At 35.2% G+C, this 19,826-nt stretch overlaps 1 protein-coding gene across 11 annotated transcripts; it reads right to left on the bottom strand.

Annotated features, from left to right (window-relative positions):
- Positions 1-9: 9 nt before the first annotated feature.
- LOC106067546 (BTB/POZ domain-containing protein 1-like) lies at positions 10-19,083 on the bottom strand. Of its 11 annotated transcripts, none has more exons than XM_056010707.1 (8): positions 18,909-19,081; positions 18,393-18,408; positions 15,058-15,754; positions 13,677-14,231; positions 12,986-13,248; positions 12,707-12,794; positions 4,205-4,351; positions 10-3,340 (listed from the first exon to the last, which is right to left on the bottom strand). In XM_056010707.1, the coding sequence occupies exons 1-8, from the start codon at positions 18,922-18,924 to the stop codon at positions 3,182-3,184; spliced, it is 1,941 nt and encodes a 646-aa protein (XP_055866682.1). In that variant the 5' UTR covers positions 18,925-19,081; the 3' UTR covers positions 10-3,181. The 11 variants fall into 11 exon arrangements, 10 of the variants coding, with proteins under 10 accessions (XP_055866682.1, XP_055866692.1, XP_055866725.1 ...); XM_056010717.1 differs by having other exon boundaries at positions 18,389-18,408; positions 18,919-19,079; XM_056010750.1 differs by having other exon boundaries at positions 18,919-19,077.
- Positions 19,084-19,826: the final 743 nt, after the last annotated feature.

The following is a 19,826-nucleotide window of genomic DNA, read 5'->3' as shown; positions in this document are numbered from 1 at the left end:
TTTTTATTTGGTTGTTATAGTTTCTACTGGTTCAAAATGCACTGGTTACAATATCTATAGAAGTGTTAACACAGAAGCTTCTTAATATCTTCTTTAAAATGATATGAACTTTAAAAAACAACAAATCAGAATTAAATTAATAATCTGAATGCTTAATAAATACTAAATTAAAAAAAAAACTTCATATGCATATGTCACTGGTTGTGACAACAAAAATGTACATTTAGTTGTTCTTTTAAACATCCAGAATATTTAGATTTATGATTGTATGACAATGGTTTAAATGTATGAGAATAGTTGACATTTCCTGCATGTTCTGCCAATTGTACCAGTTTATAATTTAACTATCTGAAGAATTGGTAGCGAATAAAATAATAATTGATCTTTAGAACATTATTAAAAAAAAGTTTGAAATAAAATGTAAAAAAAAAAAAAAAACGCACATCACAATATTTAATACTGAAATAAAATTAAAAAAAACAAAACTTAAGGGATATACTCTACAATTACTGAAGAGATAATCATTAATATCATTATTGAACTGAAGATTCTGAACCAATTAAATAAAGCAAAATTATGTTTACTGAGCTCCTAAAGGCAGCACAGAAAACCTTCTCCCAGAAACCCCCGCTGGTCCACAAATGAGATTGGACCATAGTGCTCTGAGCATACTTTAAGCATGAAAGTAGCACTATATAAAAAAGCTATAATTGGCAAAAATATACCCCAGTATTTAGAAGAAATCAGCATCTCCAGGCTAACAGAATGTAACAATGGGAAGACTTTATTAAACAATGAAATTGGGAATAAGAAAGCAAATGGGAAGGCCTAATTAGAGACTAAATATAATTTTGACAACCCAGGTACTCAAATGATTAACTCTAGAGTAGTCTAGAGTAAATTCTATCTTGAAATAGTAAAAAAAAAAAATTGTTTGCAACTGAAACTTCTATTTTATTAAGGTCTCAATATTCAATTATTAAATTAGTTAAGTCCAACAGTTGTAAAAGAAAAAAATATGCATGATTAAATGGTATTCAAACATTTCAACAAAAAATTTCACTATACACATCATTATATCTATCTACACAATTTATTGAACATATTCTTGTAGGTAGGTTCCAATAACAACTTAAATGCATTAAATAACTGCCTTGACATTTAGTAAAAATACTAGTTAACTATGATACATTATCTCATTGAAAACTAAAATAGTGTCCATTATAATACATACAAAAACTTAGGCAATAAACTAATTTTTCATTATAATGACTAGTCTTAGTTCCTGGTTGTTCCACTAAAGCAAGACAAATTATAACCAAATACTAAACAAATAGCAGTTTAAAAAAAATAAAAGTATGTCATGGCAATTAAGAAAGCAAAGGTGATCCTTTACATCCTTGAATATCTTATTTCAGATCTGTCTTTCCATTAGGGTAAAAGTCATCTAAAGAACAATGTAAAGAAAATAATGTTTAGTCAGTAATGTTGTAATGTTATTTTCTAGCAAAACTGTAATATAATTACTTAATTTGTAGTAATTTTTGACGAAGATAAAAAGGCCTATTTTTATGATACAACTTATTAACTAATTTCAGGGAAACACTTTTAAGACCAGCTTAAGTGCCAAATTGCTTTAACTGACATACACGAGAGCACCTGGTTGCAGGTGGCTTCTGAACGAGACAGACAGAATACTTACAAAGGCCATGGGATACTGATCTGAGACCAAAAGAAAATCATCTGCCGAGGACAGAGGTAGACAGCAAAAAGAAAAAAAAACTAAATTGACTACCAGCGGACAATGGTTATGTCAGTGCTGGGTATGACAAAATTTGTGGGTCGCAGCTGGGGCTGTGTAGCCATATGAAATACTGCATTGCTCATTAATCTTCAGACTCAAAGAAAGCCTTCTATATACAACTCCATTTAAAAAACAATTTTCCATAAGTATGAAAAAAAAAAGATATTAAAATGCAGGATTTTGATTTCAATACTGCAGTGTAAAAGTATATATTACAGAAGAAAATTTTTAATGCAGTAGAATGTCGATCAAACAGGATACTGGAACATCCTTCAGCTTGAATCAAATTCACAATTGGAACAAAACTATAAAAACTAATATTAATATTACTATTTCTTTTTAGTTTTTTAATTTTTAAATTTTCAAGATTAATCTTCAGAAGAATTGTGATGATAACAATTACTTAAATAAAAGGATGCTTCACATTGTTTATAACATTTATAACATGTCAAAATGTGTCCAACAATAGCATAAGGTTAGATTAGGCTACAAGTAAAAGCAACTGATTCTGAATACTTGAACAATACACTTTTGATACCTTGGAACATGACCAATAAATGTATTTGTGGCTAATTTATTATTCTTTTTCATGACAACATTTTTTTAACTGAGATTAATACACAAAAAATTATGGGACTGAAATATAATTTGTTTAACAAAATGAGTAGTTAAAATTATTCAGAATAACTAAACATTCCACATTAATTTGAAAACAAAATTCAAACAATCTCGTCAGTATATTTTAAAAACTTTGTGTCACAAATTAAAATTTTTAAAAAATCTAAGTAGTAAAGGATTTTTTTTTCATCATAATTCATCTAGGCTTTCATGTTCATGACAGTCGACTTGGTAAATAGAAAGGTATCAATTAGTCAATTAAAAATAAACATTGTGACAGAATACTACTTTAAATTAAAATATAATTAAATACAAATAAATTACATTGTACAGTTGGGATGGATAAACCATTTCTTGTATAAATTTTTATTCTTTTTTTTTTTTAAATATAATTTTCTTTGGCTTATAGACAAAGCAATAATTTTTATAATTTAATTTGCAACCCTAACACCTGAACAGCAGAGTATTAAAAACTTTATCTGTTGAATACTGGTATTTGTCTATTTTAAAATCAGAATAAAGGAAAATTACAAAACAGTTTTCAAGTTGCTCTGAGTAAGTCTAAAACTTTATCTTTAATAACATTTTTTGGATAGACTGATTGAGGTTTTCGCATAAAAAAAAGGATTTTTATCTTATTACCAGTAGTCTACATTTTCTTTACTTTAAGGACCTAAGTTATTATTTGCGATTTATTAATTTGATTATACATTTTGTTGAACTTTGAGCTAGAATCTACAACTTAAAAAAAATATTGTTCTAAGTGTAGAAGATGATTTCTGGTATTTGTCCATCCTCCACTGATGTTCCGTTATTATTGCCAGCCGCATAAGTGAATTGAAAGGTAACTTTTCCACTGGAAACAGATTCATGAGTTACTTTTCTTAAGCCTTTGGAACCGTAATATGAATCAGGTCCCTGAAAAATATGGACACAATATCTCAAACTAAAATGTTTATAATGTATTAGTAGATTAGATTACATACAAAGTACAAACTTTCAATGAATACCACACTAGAGTCAAGCATAGAAATTATGAAAATTAAAGCTATTACGTGAATATTCTAGTTACCAATATTAAAGGTATTAGGAGAAGGTACTAGTTACCATATCAACACTTTTTTATTGACAATAAGAAAGAAACATCTGGGACAAGCAAACAAAAGAGTATATAAAGTTACAATGAATTCAAAGTAAACACCCTGCTCTTAAATAATTAATGACAGGTGCATAATAGAAAGTTATTAATGTTCAAAGTAAACATCCTTCTATAAGCTAATAACGCAAGAAGATTCAATAAGTTAGACTGGTTAAACAACCCACAAAAGGCAATGTTTCTTTAAAAGAATATGAATTCATCATTTCCATCGGGGATAACTTAAAACAAAATCAATACTTTTGGTGTGAGTTTCAGAGTTTGAAACCAAGGAAATGGCAGACAACAAGCCAAAAACGTTAAGAATAAAATGGAGCTTTAGAAAATCATTCTGACAAAGGCCCAATCTTCTCACGACCCTAGGCCTTTAAAAGGTTAAGATCAAAATCCATAGTCTTTGCTTACACATCTCTCACTCCATTGTGAGAGGGTGATATTCATTTAATGAAATACTTTTTAAAGTACAGTGACTGCCAACTTAAATCTGGATAGTCTAAAAAAAAAAACAACTTTGCTGGTTCTCAAGAAATTTCAAATGTATAACATGCTTGACTGTTTATAAAATAAGCATTTCTAAAAAAGATACATATTTAGCACATTCTAAAAAATAAATAAAATTGTATTACCTTCAAAGTGGCACAGGCAATGTAACTGGTGTTGGGCAGAATCTCAACTGGCTCTTTGAACATAACTCTAAATGTTGATGTTGTGCCATCGCATTGAAATGTAGGGTCATTTGATCCCATTACTTTAGTAGAATCCATATGAATTATCTGATAGAATAGTTTAAATAAATTTTTACTAGGTTAAGATAAGACTAAGACTGCTTTATTGATCCTTATTGGAAATTTGTTGTGATAACAAGGACTCTTTCTTCTCCAATAAAAATAACAACTCAAACCTATGGTAGAAATCAATAATAAACTTTACAAAATACCAGTACAAATAGAGATTTAATTGCCTGAGAAGCTCAGTTATTTGCTAAAGCAGTTCATAATAGAAAAGAAAAATTTTGTATAAAATGTATTTTATTGCCGATCTGGCTGGAATGTACATGAAAACTAAACAAATGGTTGACAAAAACATGGCTGACTAAAAATGTTTCTCAAATAGCTCACAGATATTTGGTTCATAGACAAATGGTTCATGGTAGAGCAAAATATTTTTGTATGGATGTATTAAAGTTAATTGTGATTATAATGGATATAGTTAATCAAAAATAGATAATTGAATTTGTTTGCACCGAATGTAAGGTAGACAGGAGTAGCATTAAACATATAAAGCTTTTTAAAATTCTATTATTTCTTTTTTTTTTATTTACTGGGAATAGTTAGTGAGTGAAATAAATTGAATTCAAACAGATAACTATTATAAAGTTTCAATGTTTTATGGCTATTATTAAGTTTTAAAGTCTTTACTGCTATTATCTGAATTTGAATGCTTTAAATCAGTTCAAATGTTTCACAGATATTTTTAAGTTTCAATGTGTCGCCACTATTTACTTACTTAGACTTAGATCCTCCACGCTGTTCGGGGCATTGGGCAGCAAGTTATCTCCACTAAGATCTGTCACTAGCAATATCTTAAGCCTCTTCCCACCTAGTGTCCACTACTCTGCTGAGGTCCTCTGTGAAAGTATGGCGCCAAGTTATACAAGGATGTCTCTGTTTTGCGCTTTCCTTGTATTGGCCTCCATGTCATCATAACTCTTGGTATGCATAATTCATTTTGTCTGAGACCATGTTCAGCAAACCCCATGCAATGCTCTGTCACAACCTTAATAAGTGATTGACTCCAAGTTTGGTATAGGATTTCCTAGTTTGAGACCTGTTCTCTATAACCGACTCCTAAAATCCAACTTAGCCATTTTTTGTTGCGCCACATTTAGCCTTTTTTTCAGTTTTGTCAGATGATTTCCATGTCTTGCATGCATATCTGTTGTTGGGATCACGATTGTATTAAGTAGGTGTATTTTTATCTCAAGTCCAATAGCTTGGCTTGTCTAAATAGGCCGCAGCCTTTGGAAAATGCTCCCTCCCTTTTCTAGTTGGCACTCTGTCAACATAAGCATCCCCATCATTAGTATAAAGTTTTATTGTTTTACTGCTATTATAAAATTTGAATGTCTCATTGTTATTATAAAGACTGAATATTACACTGCTATTACAAAGTTTGTAAGTTTCACCGCTATTATAAAGTTTGAATATTTCACAGCTATTCAAGGTTTGAATATTTTACCAGTATTATAAAGATTGAATATTTCATTGCTGTTAATTGGTTTGAATGTTTCACTGCTATCATAAAGTTGTAATTTTTACTGCTATTATTAAGTTTTAATGTTTTACTACTATTAAACGGTTTGAATTTTATACTGCTATTATACAGTTTGAATGTATCACTGCTATTATTAAGTTTAATTTAATGTTTTACTGCTATTATAAAGTTTCAATGTTTCATTGCTATAAAAAAAATGAATATTTTACTGAGTGTTTGAAATTTGAATGTTTCACTAATATTATAGAGATTGAATAATTTACTGCTATTATTTATTTATTTATTTGTTGATTTGAGGCACATCGGCACAATTTAGGCCATGTCGTGCCTGCAGTCCCTTAAGGACTACTCTCTCTCTAAACAGCAAGGGCCAGATTCTATACAGTAATATAATTAAAATTAAGGTCTATTCACAGTTAAAATAGTAAAGGTAGTAAAAATTTAAATATTTGGTAAAAATCTAATGTAAATAGTGTATGTTCACAAATTCAGAAATCACATCTTCGTAGATAGCCCCACTTCCCGAATAAAGCCCAGTACCTTCCCAGGGTCGACATTATTAAATAGTGTTTTTAGATTAGTGGCTCTAAAATGTTTCGCCCTGACATCCTGGTATCTGGGGCAATCAACGAGGATATGTTCCACGGTGAGGCGAGAGTCACAGTACTCGCAAAGTGGGGGCTCCTCTCTCTTCAGTACAAAAGAGTGCGTGATGTAGGTGTGGCCAATCCTAAGTCTGGACATGGTTGTGCTACCACGCCTTGTCAGACCCTTAGATGTGGGCCGCCACCTGACATCCGCCACAATCTGCCTGAGTTTACTGTGAGTCTCAGCCTCCCATCGGTTCTGCCACTCTCGATAGGTGGCAGAGGCAATACTTTGTCTCAGGTCCGAGTAGGGGATTTGGGTTCCTGACACCGCATGATTTAGGGCTCTCTTTGCTTCTCTGTCTGCGGCTTCGTTTCCCTCAATGCCAACATGGGAGGGGACCCAGATGAAGGTGACATCCCTACGGTCGGCTGTTATTAGGTCCAACAGCTTCAGGCTCTTATGTACCAATGGGATGTCAGTCTTCATCCGCCCCAAAGCTTGCAATGCAGATTTGGAGTCGGAGCAGATTATAAATTTCCTCCTTTCTGATGCTTTTACGGCCATAAGTGCAAGCAATATTGCGTGCAATTCGGCCGTAAAGATGGAGCAGCCATCGGGGAGTCTACGGGAGATTGTTTTGTTCCGAAAGGAGCAGGCACACGCGACCTTTCCCTCCATTTTGGATCCGTCTGTGTAGATGGTGCCACAATCTCCGTAGCTCTCCTGCAGTTCCCTAAAGTGGACTTGTAGTATGCTTGGGTCTGTATTTTCTTTTTTGAAATTAAGGAGGGATAAATTTAATTTGGGTTTATTCATTAGCCAAGGAGGATTCTGAGGGGTTTCTATTTTAGAGATTTGGTCAATGGGTGGGGTTAAATTTTGGATGGGTTCTCTCATTCGAAGGCCCAGCGGCTGTATGACGTTAGGCCTTCGATTGTATAATTCTACCTCTGTGGGGTTAAATATGGAGTCAAAAGCAGGGTTCGTGGGGTTGGATTTTAGCTTGACTATATACTGCATTGCAAGCTTTTTCATTCTTATATCCATGGGGAGTTCTCCAGCCTCCACATGGAGACTTGGGATAGGTGATGTACGAAACGCGCCGAGACAGAGACGCAGGGCAGCATTTTGTATTGGTTCCAGTATTTTTAGGTACGACTTCCTTGCTGCTCCATATATTATGGATCCGTAGTCTAGCTTGGATCGAATTAGACTCCGATAGAGCAGCAGCAAGGTATCTCTGTCAGCTCCCCAGTCCGTATGGCTGAGTACTCTTAGTATGTTTAATGACTTTTGGCATTTCTTCCTAAGTTCCTTAATGTGGGGGAGAAAATTAAATTTGGAATCTAAGGTGAGGCCTAAAAATTTTGTAGTTTTCACGACAGGGATCTTCTTTTTGTGTATAAATAGTTCAGGGTCTGGGTGGAGTCCCCTTAGATTACAGAAATGCATACTAACTGTTTTGGAGTCTGAGAATTTGAAACCATTATAGTTTGCCCAACCCTGAATTTTGTTTAAACATAACTGTAATTTCCTTTCTAAGGTGTTCATGTTTTTCCCATAAGTAAGAATGACAAAGTCATCAACATACAAAGAGCACTCTATGCCAGGGGACAGCGCATTTATGATGCTATTTATTTTAATGTTGAACAGGGTGACTGACAGAATGCTGCCCTGGGGTACACCCATTTCCTGGTCATGAGTGTCAGAAGCGGAGTTGCCCACTCGAACCTGAAATTTTCGATCTTTCAGGAATTCCTCCACAAAACGGGGGAGGTGTCCCTTAAGCCCCATAAGCGCCAGGTCACGTAGAATGCCATGTTTCCAGGTTGTGTCATAGGCCTTTTCTATATCGAAGAATACAGCTACTAGATGTTCTCTTCTGAGTAATGCATTTCTAATATAAGCTTCCAGCCTTACCAGGTGGTCAGTTGTTGTCCGCCCCTGCCGGAATCCGCACTGGTAGTTTGAGATCACTTTATTCCTTTCCAGGTACCAGACCAGCCTACTGTTAATCATTCTTTCCATGGTTTTGCAGATGCAGCTTGTTAGTGCTATTGGTCGATAGTTAGCTGGGTCAGAGCCGTCTCTTCCCGGTTTAGGTATCGGTATAACTGTGGCTTTCCTCCAGCTGTTTGGGAAAGCGCCTGTTTGCCACACACAGTTATAGACCCCTAGCAGGACTGCCAATGAGAGTTCGGGAAGGTGCTTGAGGAACTGGTAATGGATTTCGTCTTCTCCAGGCGCTGTGTCATGTGACTTGTCCAGCGATTCCCTCAGTTCCTCAAGCGAGAACGGTTTGTTGTAGTCTTCATTGTTCTCTGACCTGAAATCAATGGGGTGTCTTTCCTCCCTGGTTTTGACTTTTTGGAACTCTGGCGTGTAGTGTGCAGTGGATGATTTTTCTGCTATTGAGGATGCAAGGCAGTCAGCTATTTCTCTGGGGGACGTGACAGTTCGTCCTTGATTTTTCAAATGCCCTATTGCATTTGATTCTTTCCCTTTGATTCGCCTTACTGCCTTCCAAACCGCTCTAGCAGAAGTTTTGGCATCCAGACTGCCGACAAAACTTCTCCAGGAATTCCTTTTGGCTGACCGTATGGTTTGTCTAGCCTTTGCTCTAGCTATCCTGAATAGCTTTAGGTTTTCCTGGGAAGGATTCTTTATAAATGCAGCCAGTCGTTTTTTCCTATCACCAATAGCACTTTTGCAAGCTGTATCAAACCATGGTTTGCTAGGCCGTTTTGGATTTGCAGAGGTTAGGGGTACAACTTTCCTGGCTATACTTAGTAGCTTGCTAGCAAAGGTATCAGCTGGGTTCTGTTCATGGAGGATATTTTCTGTGATATCCTCAGAGCATCTTTTTTGGAATTGTTCCCAATCGGCCTTATTCAGTTTCCACCGCTGAGGTCGTCCCAATGAAGGGAGGTTGTTAGTAATGATGATTGGGAAGTGATCACTTCCCCGTAGATCATTGCTAACTGACCATTTAAAATCGTCCAGAAGTCCGGGGACGCATACGGTGAGGTCAATGCATGTGAATGATCCAGTTCCTGGGTGCAAGTAGGTCGGTGATGCATCATTAAGTATGCATAAATCATGTTGGAGGAAGATATCCTCCAGCATACGACCTCTTGTGTCGGTATTGTTGGATCCCCACATGGTGTTATGGGCATTGAAATCCCCAAGGATTAAATAAGGCCGGGGGAGTTGTTTCAATAGGTCCTCCATGTCTGTTCGGTTTAATGGAGCGCCTGGTGGTAGATACAGGCTGCAGCAAGTGATAACCTTGTGAAGGGTTATCCTAGCTGCTACGGCCTGTAGTGTGGTCTGTAGTTCTACCCTCTCATGGGGGATGCTATCCTTCACAAGGATACAGACTCCACCTGATGCTCTCTCTGCATCCTCAACATTCTTGGTGTAAGCACGGTAGCTTCGGAAGCTGATGCAATCTTTTAGAAATGTTTCCTGTAAGCAGACAGCTACAGGAGTCTCAGAGTCCATCAGTAGCTGCATTTCCTCGTAATTGGCCTTGAGGCCTCTACAATTCCACTGTACAATTCTGGAATCCATGGCTTATTCTAGATGACCTACTTGGAGCTATTTGGCCTTGGGAGGCCCCCGGGGGGGGTTTCCCTTTATTCCAGTGACCTTGGTATTTTTATTCTTGGGTTTGGATGGAGAGGAGGACAACCCCCTTTTGGGGGAAGTCTTTCTCTCTGGAGAGGGGAGATCCCTCTGGTTAGAGCGGAGGTTATTTCCTCCTCTCTCACCTCGGGCATCCTCTCCGCTTTGATTTCTCCCCTTAGGGAGTTGGTCAACCTCTAACTCAGTAGAGGTTGGGGTGTCTGGCTGGGTTCTCTGAGGAGAACCTGTGTCAGACATGATGTCTCCGGGTTCTCCCGGAGTATTGGTTTTGACATGCTGCTCAGTCTCCATGCTCTCATCAGCGAGCACAGAGAACCTGTTCTTTAGCATGACAACAGGGCTTTCTTGTTTCTTCAGAGGTGTGTTCTTTGGCGGTGTTTTCTTCTGAGTTGGGGGAGGAGGAGGGGGTGGTGGGGTCAATGTGTCCGTCTGTGTGGCTATGGATCTTCCTTTCTTAGCAACAGCCTGGGCGTAGGTCTTTGTCAAGCCGAATTGGCCCTTGGGTAGGGCCAGTACAGCCGATTTCGCCTGGCTAAAGGTACATCCGTTTCTTGCCTTGTACTCCTGCACGGCAACCTCCTGTTTCCACACAGGGCAGTCCTTGGAGTAGGCTGAGTGGCCAGCTTGACAGTTTGGGCATTTGAACTGGGCTGTGCAGCCCTTGTCCTCATGACCCTCTCCAGCACATCTGGCACACACAGTGTTCCTCTTACAGACTGCCGCGCCGTGTCCATAACCCTGGCACTTGAAGCACCTCATGGGGTTAGGTATGTAGGGCCTCACTGGAACTCGTAGGTATCCTGCCTTCACATACTCTGGCGGTGTCCTAGTTCCGAATGTGAGGATAATAGTGGCGGTTTTGACCTCCTCACCCTCCCTGCGCCTGGTAATGCGCCGGGCATGGGTGACTCCTTCAATGCCCTCCACTATTTCCTTCTCGGAGCATTCCAGTAGGTCCCTAGAGCTGATTACACCTCTGCTGGTGTTCAGACTCTTGTGTGGCATGACTTCCACTTGGAGATCACAGAGTCTTCTGCATCTTAAAAGCCCATCAGAGTGTGTCTTGCTGTCTACTTCTACAAGGAGTTCCATTGTTTTGTGTAGCTTAGACACACTCTTGGGCTCTCCCACTACTGACTTGAGTCCCTTATAGATAATAAAAGGGCTCAACTTGGTCAGGCTTTTTCCCTCCTCTGTGCATCTAACCACCAGAAATGATGGCCAGGTGGCACAGCTTTTTGCGACCTCCTCTTTTTTATCGTCAATTCGTCGTTTCTTGCCCAGACATAGGTCTGGGGCAAGTAGTTTTGTGTGTGTTTTTTGGTCCATATATATTTTGGTTAATTCGGCACCTGTGCTCCCCACCCGCCATCGAGTCCAACAAGGGGACGGGCCATTCGGATGTCCAGAATGAGCCCGCCAGGGCTACACAGGTGCTATACTCAGTCAGCTGCTACATCGGACATGTGTCCAATACAGCAGCTCCCTGATTGACCCTCCAGCCACCGCCCTCCAGCATAGGTCGACGACCTATGCTGGTAGCTCGGCATGACCAGCCGGTTGACCCAGAGCGGGCCATCTGGGTCTCAGGTCTAGGGGAACTTGGAGCCAAAGTATTGTGTTGTTGTGGTTTATCCTCAGATAGCCACCACTCAAACACCAGGATCTCTTTATCCCCCCTTACCCGTCGCAGTCCACGGCAAACGGACTGGTCTAGGACGTAGTGAGAATTTAAAGTTAAGGAGACAGTGTGATGATCAATGAAGGCAGACTTAGGAAAAGAGGAGGCAGACACAATGATAGAAAAGAAGTAGGGCCCTTTTGAGCTCCAAAAGTGCTAAGGAAAGAGGAGCGCAGTTTAACGTCATGTCTCACTGCTATTATAACGTTTTAATGATTTACTGCGATAATAAAGTTTGAATGTTTCACTGCTATTATAAAATTTGAGTATGTCATCACTATTATAAAGATTGAATATTTTACTCCTGTTAATTGGTTTGAATGTTTTACTGCAATTAATCCGTTTGAATGTTTCACTGCTATTATAAAGTTAGAGTATTTCATCACTATTATAAGGATTGAATATTTTACTCCTGTTAATTGATTTGAATATTATACTGCTATTAATCAGTTTGAATGTTTCACTGCTATTATAAAGTTTGATTATTTCACTGCTATTTTAAAGTATAAATGTTTTACTACTGTTAATTGGTTTAAATGTTTACTGCTATCATAAAAATTGAATATTTTACTGCTGTTAATGGTGTCCAGGTGTGGAGAGAAAGGGATGGATAGATACTTAATTCTTATAGTCATTTTAAAACAGATGGTAAAAATGAAACTCAGATGGGGAAATATTGATAGCTATAAATACACAATAAATTAACAATTCATGGTAAAAACTCATCCAAATGCTGGGAAAAAAATGTTTATATTTTTAATGGTTTGGTAGCCGTTGTCTGGTACGGGTAATTTACAATATCTAAATAGTACACAATCTGTAATAGGTATTGTAAAGGACTAAAAAATCACTATTTTTAATATTTTCATTTTTTGCAAATTTAAAAAAAAAAATATAATTTTATGATTTAAACAATGATATTTAAAGTACCTACCTGTATGTTTACAGAATATTCTGTCGGACCATGAATACTTCCATATAATCCAAAACCCACAACATAAATGCGTCTATTAACCATAAACCTAAAAAAAAAAGATAAATAACTTTTGCTCTAAAAATATAGTATTTTGTGAATAAATGAAAATGGCTTTTTGAGTGTCTATAAATAAATTTTATTATAATTTATGCTCTTAAAATACACAGGATCTGTATTGGTAAGACACAACAGATAAAGAACTAAAGCTACATAAAAAATTGTAACTGCTGTTCTAACCTGATTCTATCACTTGTCCCACTATAGCCCCATCTACTCTCAATTTGGCAAAACCTTGAGACCACTTGCTCTTTGCCAGTCAGACAACACCTAGGAACATCCAGAAAGCTTATGCTGGGCTTAGGATTAACAGTAAAGTAAAGAAAGAGTTCCACAACTTCTCTGTCCTCTAGGATACCACTCTGAGCTGATCCCATGGCGAACTCTTCAACAGTCATTAAAGGGAATCTGATTAACCTGAGAGCTTTTGAGAGAACCCGGCGCTGGGAGAAAAATGAATTAGGGCTTCCAATTAATTTTCATGATGTAATATAAACAGAAATATAATATTGTTTTAAAAAGTCCTTACAATAAATGTGTGCACAATTTTGTTTTATGAAACTAAACAATAAAATATCTGAAAGACATGCCAAACTCGTTTCATGAACAGACAGATATATATGTATGTCCTATGCTGTTCAGGCAGTTGACTTCTGACTCTTATTTATCGTATTGAATAATAATTAAATGTAATGTGAAGTGTGTATCTCAACAATTCCTTATGGATACATGAATTCTTACCAGAAACAATGTTGGTAAAAATTTGTGAGTGAAGGTTAAGTTATCAAATAAAAGTACTGAATATTAAAACTGCTCACCTAAAATTTGTAATAAGGATAATAATTGTAGTTCTCGTAATAATTAAACCTACCTGGTTTTCACTAGTGGGAGGTATAAGATTTTGCCTCAGACATTCTGCTTCTGCCCAACGACACACTGCAGAGAAAAGTTTACATTCTCTAATACCAAGAGTGTCTCTCTCTAAGACAACACAGAGTGTATCTAGATCAATATCTGTGAAGCCATCAGCTGCAAGAGCTTCAGATGTGTTCTTATCAATTGTTTCAAGACACAGGGCAGCCAACTGAGGCTCATCAAATAGGCGTGCTTGAGTTAGTAGCATGAAAGCATTATCACTGCTAAGATTTCTTTTCAGGAACTCTACACAAGCTCTTTCCAGAGCAGGGACTGCATATTTTTTGGCTGTGTATAAAGTTGTCATCACTGTTTCAGGACCTATCTGGACATCATCTGTATACAAGAAGCGCAGCAAAGCAGAGAAGGCAGCAGGTTCTACATCAGGAATCTCAATAATACTGTCAGAGGTAGCCAATCGACCATTAAACAGTGCATCAAAAACAGCACTTCCGATGGACAGAATAAATTTATGAGCAGAAATTATCTGATGTGCAGGAGGCTTTCCAACCTAAATCAAAATTTAAAGAGCACATTTTTAAAAAGAATAAAAGGATGTAAATACATAGTATGTTTGTTACAAAATATGATAATACTATGAAATTTAATTAATTACTAGAGTTAGAATTATCTTTAATACATTAGTTTAAAAAAGGGGACTTGAAAATAAAATAAAAATACAAGGTACACCTATTCACTCATTGTTTATTTTTGAAACTATAACTATGCACATGAATTTAAACAATATCTAAAGGTACTCAGTAAACACTTTGCGATCCACTGCTATTCAAAACCATTTTTTTTTATGTTGATAATGTAACTTAGAAGAAGTTATCCTCAGATTCCATATGTTACTCATTTATTGCTTTACACCCCAGTATGTATAGCAGGGTCTTGGAAATAACTAGGTGAAAGAAAAATACTACTGCCAAACGTGTTTGCATAATCTGGTTCATCTTCTGGTAAAAGGTGAATAATAGCAAGCCCCACTACTCCTTTAAATGCTTTTTAATGAAGGGAAACTCACTACAGTTGCTTGGTTCCTGAATACCAAGAAGAATCTGGATATCATAATTTCAAAAAGTACAACTGGAGAACAGTCTATCACTTAACAATTCATCTCGGATAATTTTGGCAAAAAACAGACCACTGGCTAACGTCATCTAATCCTAAGGATATTACATTTTAACAGACCTATGATGCTTCTCACATTCAAACATTGAGAAAATATGATTAAAAACTTCCTTAAAATGCAAGGAATATTAAAAGCCTAACAAAACACCACAGCTTACATACACTTGCCAGAACAAATATATACAGAGAAAATGACAAAATACCTTGAACTGTATATCTGTCATGGTGTCAGTATTGTAGAGATATGTTAGACGCTCCTTGACACTGGTCTTAGTAGCTTGCCAGTTGTACACAGCTTGATTCTGTGGAGTGGACGCCGCCAAAAGTGGAGAAGATTGAGGAAAAAAAATATGCCCACTAGCAAATAAATCTGCATCGAATCCTCCATTGGCAGTCTTTCCAGCATTAGCACTACAAGAGCCAGACCTCACAAAGTTATTGACCAAGGGGCCACTGCAAGAAAATGGGAAATTAGACACACAATCTCCCACTGTAGTGGGTAGCTTGTTCTCTCTCTTACTGTTGTGAGCATGAAAAGGAGGAGGGGCTGAAGATAATGTTCCTGTGCTGGATGCCTTTACAACTGCATTAACTGGAGAGGTTGCAGACATGGCACCATTAGCTGTTCCTAGGCCACTTAAAGAATGTCTATGATCTCTCAAAGTTGGACCAGGTTGGGGAGACATGTCACTACATGGTAGCACATGTTGACCGAAATCAGGAGATGGTGAACTGGGTTGAGAGCCCTCTGCATAACTCTCAGGACTTTGGGGTGATGGAGTTTGATTAGTTGGCTGATTAGTGGTGGTCTGACTAGCATTACACTTCTGATAAGGACATTGCTTGTTTTTAGCTTGACCATCTTTTCTATTCTTATCTCCATCCATTCTTTCTAATGTACTGCAAACAAAAACAACATAGAAATACTTTAAAAAAGAAAACAAAGCTTATATTAAGTCGAATTGTATCAATTTTTTTTTAAATTAGTGATTTGATTACATTTGTAGATCTATACTAACAATAAAAAATCTGTGCAATTAGAAATACTTTTTTTTACAATTTTTTCCAATTGTTTTTGTTTAGTGCTATTTCAGGCTTTTAGCTTTCTCGATCCTATCATTTGTCTGGAACAGTTGGGAAAGGGGGCAGGGGAGACAAAACTTTTAACCAGACAGACAGAGTAAGATGATATAAGATTTGTAAAAATATATATATGCATATGATTGACTTTTAGTTTAATACAGTTCTTTAAACATAATAAAGGAAAACTAAAAATTGAATGTAGAGCATATATATTAAAAAGACATTTCTAGAGTAACATTAACAATTGCAGATCTTACAACAAATTAATATCTTTATATTACATTACTTAACATCGAAGTTTCGACTAAAACTGCTATATTGGCACTTGATTTATACATTTTGACATTTTATTTTGCAGTCTCATTTTTTTTTGTTTTGTTTCACTGTGATTGGATATGATTTTGATAAATTCTAATTTGTGAGTAATATAAGTTTCTATTTAAATTTCTATGCCAGCAACATGGTGAGACTGAAAGTATTGTTTTAGTTGTTATGTGTAAATAAGAAAAAGTTACATTCCTTTAGTGTGTGTGTGTCAAAGTTATGAATGATGAAAAGTATGCACGTTACGTGGTCTTAATATTTAAAATTTGTATGGATGGTAATTTGAGTGATTAGCGTTAAGAGAACAACCTTTATTTTTCTATGGTTGTGTTTTTAAAATAAAACTATCTTGAGTGGGTTTAATGTTTAATTGTAGTTGTACAAATAATAATTATAATTAATCCTGGTGACAATAGATTTTAATGCATTCTCTGTGTTGCCTAATGAACTTAAAAAAGTCATACTCTATAGCACTAGACTACATCCTATTATTAAGGAATTAAAATACAATCACTTCTGTTACTATCTCTTAAAAATAAACTTGCTTCTTCTACTGCTAAAATTAGACTCTTCAAATGTCACTAACATTCCCACATTCCAGTTACATGATGTTCACTATAAAATTCACCTCTCATGTAATTTTCCCATTCCTATCAATAAATTTACTTTATTTTTATAAAAACTGTTTCTATAATGACAATATTTACCTTTTATGGGCATAGCCATGGGAGGGATTTGAAGGAAGTTTTGCTTTAATTAGGATTTTGAGGTTCAACCCTAACGTAGCCAAGGAGGGTTTTAAATTACCCTCCCCCACACACCGAATAAAAAAAAAAGCAAAACTAGTCACCAAATTCCCTTCCCAATTTAAAAAAAACAACTAAATATAAAGTATGGTAACCAGATTCCCTTTCTGTATCAAAAATAAAAAGGGGGAAGAGCTTAATTTAGAAGCAGACGAAAAGTCAGAGACGGCACGTAGAACTTTTGTTGTGAGAGGGAGGGCGTAGGGAGATGGGAAATGTAAAAGTGATACTTTAAATTATTGCAGAAAAGTATGCGTGCATCTAAAGGAAAGAGTGTTATAAAAATAAGTTATTTCAATCCAAGTCAAAAGTGTAACGATATGCAGGTTGAATAAAATGAGGTTCTAGGGAGAGAAAGAGATAGAGATAGACAGAAAGATAAAAAGAGAGAATATCCTAGGAACAAATCAATGGATGTAGCTGGTGTGTAATACTAGTTGATCTAGATATGATATTATATATATAGATCTACAATAATGTTAAAATTAATTTTTAATGGTATTAGTTTAAAAATTCATATTAATTTTAATGTAGATCTAGATAGATAAAAAGGTTTAAAATTAAGAAATCTTGCTTAGTTAAAGTAAAAGATGCAGTATTTGAGTATTATTATTTTTTTTTATAGCATGTTTACTAGATTATTAAAAATTATTATTTTACAAATAATAAGATTAGTCTAGTTGAGTTATTTACTAGTCTAGAGGATTGTCTCTGATGTATGCCATTGATTCTATGGCCCTATCAATGGTATCATTCATCATTGTATCATCTATTCTAGATGCTGCTATTTATTATGTATGTTATGGCTATACTCTATACTAGCTCTACATTCTACATCTAGTTACTCTAGTAGATCTAGATTCTAGTACTTGTAGTAGATCTATAGAAATATAGACTAATTATAGAATATTATAGATCTAGTAGACCTAGACTCTAGTCACCTAGTGACTAGTCCAGGTCACTACTCACTGTCAATGTCAGTCTAGTCCTAATAAAGTTAGACTGGTAAGAGTAGACCCTGTTACTTTTACAAACTTTTAGTCTACTTTAGACTTTAATAGAAATAGAGTTTACAAGTTAAAAATTATTAAAATTAAAAATAGGCTCTTCTTATCTTATAAATACTACTTGTACATAAAAATACAGAGATGTTACTTCAAAAAAGAAGATGATTACTAGATTACTAGATAGGTTCTAATATTAATAATTAACAAATAATAAATAAAGTATGTATAAGATTATAATTAAGACATTCATTTGATTCATTTCACTCATTTATGATTTGCCAATCTAATGAACTTATTAATAATTAATTATTTACTTGCCTAAACTGTGCACATTCTTTGCAGTGAATGAATAAAAAAATTAATAACTTTTAATAAGAATTAACTAAAGTAAAGTACTGTAAAGTAATACCGAATTAAGAATCTTGTTGACTCAAAGGAAACAAGTGTTTTAGTTACTAAGACGACTAAGTCACTTAGAATTAGAAGTGTTATTATTATAATATTAAAACTTAAACTTAAGACAAAAAATGTAGTGTCAGTACTGTCACTACTAGATCTAGATTAGATCTAGTACTAGTAGTGTAGTAGTAGTGAGTAACTAGTTAAATGAGCATGAATTTATTATCATTTTATAGGTAATCAGAATCAGATTATTAGATCTAATTAATTTAATATTATCATTATGTCTATATATAGATGTAGTATGTGTATATTCAATATTGACTCTAGACTAGACTAGATTTATTTTTATTTAGATCTAATATTATATTTAATTATATCAATATATCATAAATTATGATAAATTGATAAATCATAGTCATTCTCGCTAAACACCAAGACACACAGCCATGTACTGTAGAAAATCTAGATTAGCAGATCTATCTAGTCTAGATCTAATCTAATCTAGTAGATTAGATCTAAAATCTAGATAGAATCTAGATTCTAGATCTAGATCTATTATAGATCCGTTCTTCAACTCCCTTTTTTTTTTCTTTAACTGGACATTTTTAAACTTCAGTTCTAAAAATTTAGACAAGACTACCCGTACCATGGGACTAACTTACTAACTAGATCTAGATCAGTGATTCCCAAGGTGGTCTATAATAGATCTAGACCCCCAGGGTTCTACGAAGACTTCCAAGGGGTCTACGAAAGTGAAAAATAAATTGGGGGTCTACTATAATAGACTTCATTTTTCACATTTCATTAATGCAATTATTTCATACACTAATATATGATTTGTATCTTAGTCAATCCTATAAAATATTTATCCTGATATTCAAATGAAAAATTGTTCTATTCAATTTCAATACTTTTTTAAATAGCTTAATTTTGTCTACATGTAACTAATGTTTAAAAAAAAAAAAAAGCAATATAATATGTAGACTGTAAAGCGTTGATTATTTAAATTTTGGATTCATTCCTTCCTTTTCAAACGCGGTTGCCTAATTGCCTTTTTATGAAGATATGAAACCACTTGCGCTGGAATGATCATTTGAGACAAGGCCACCCTGACAAAATACAAATTTGAAAAACATTCAAACAATCAATGATAAAGTTAGAAATAGACCAAAAAAAAATATCTCCTCCACATCATATAGAGAAGATGATGGTTTGTGAGCGTCTTACAAGATCTCTTTACTTATAACAAAATATGGAAAACAGCAAAGGTCAAACAATGATTAAACCAGTCGTTTTACACACACCTACTTCTGTTATTAGTAAAATAATTTCTTTAAGCAATAATACAAT

The sequence above is a fragment of the Biomphalaria glabrata genome, chromosome 1 (genome assembly GCF_947242115.1).
Source record: "Biomphalaria glabrata chromosome 1, xgBioGlab47.1, whole genome shotgun sequence".
NCBI classification, from domain to species: Eukaryota; Metazoa; Mollusca; class Gastropoda; family Planorbidae; genus Biomphalaria; species Biomphalaria glabrata.
Note: the sequence above shows the minus strand (reverse complement) of the source record. Positions and strands in the feature narration are given on the sequence as shown.

What these genes read in the sequence shown, in the direction of transcription:
- LOC106067546 (XM_056010707.1), bottom strand. An exon ending in TGACAGATATACAGTTCAAG is followed by an intron (nt 14,232 to 15,057) that starts GTATTTTGTCAT and finishes ATTTTGATTTAG; the next exon opens with GTTGGAAAGCCTCCTGCACA. An exon ending in TTGCCTGTGCCACTTTGAAG is followed by an intron (nt 3,341 to 4,204) that starts GTAATACAATTT and finishes CATATTTTTCAG; the next exon opens with GGACCTGATTCATATTACGG.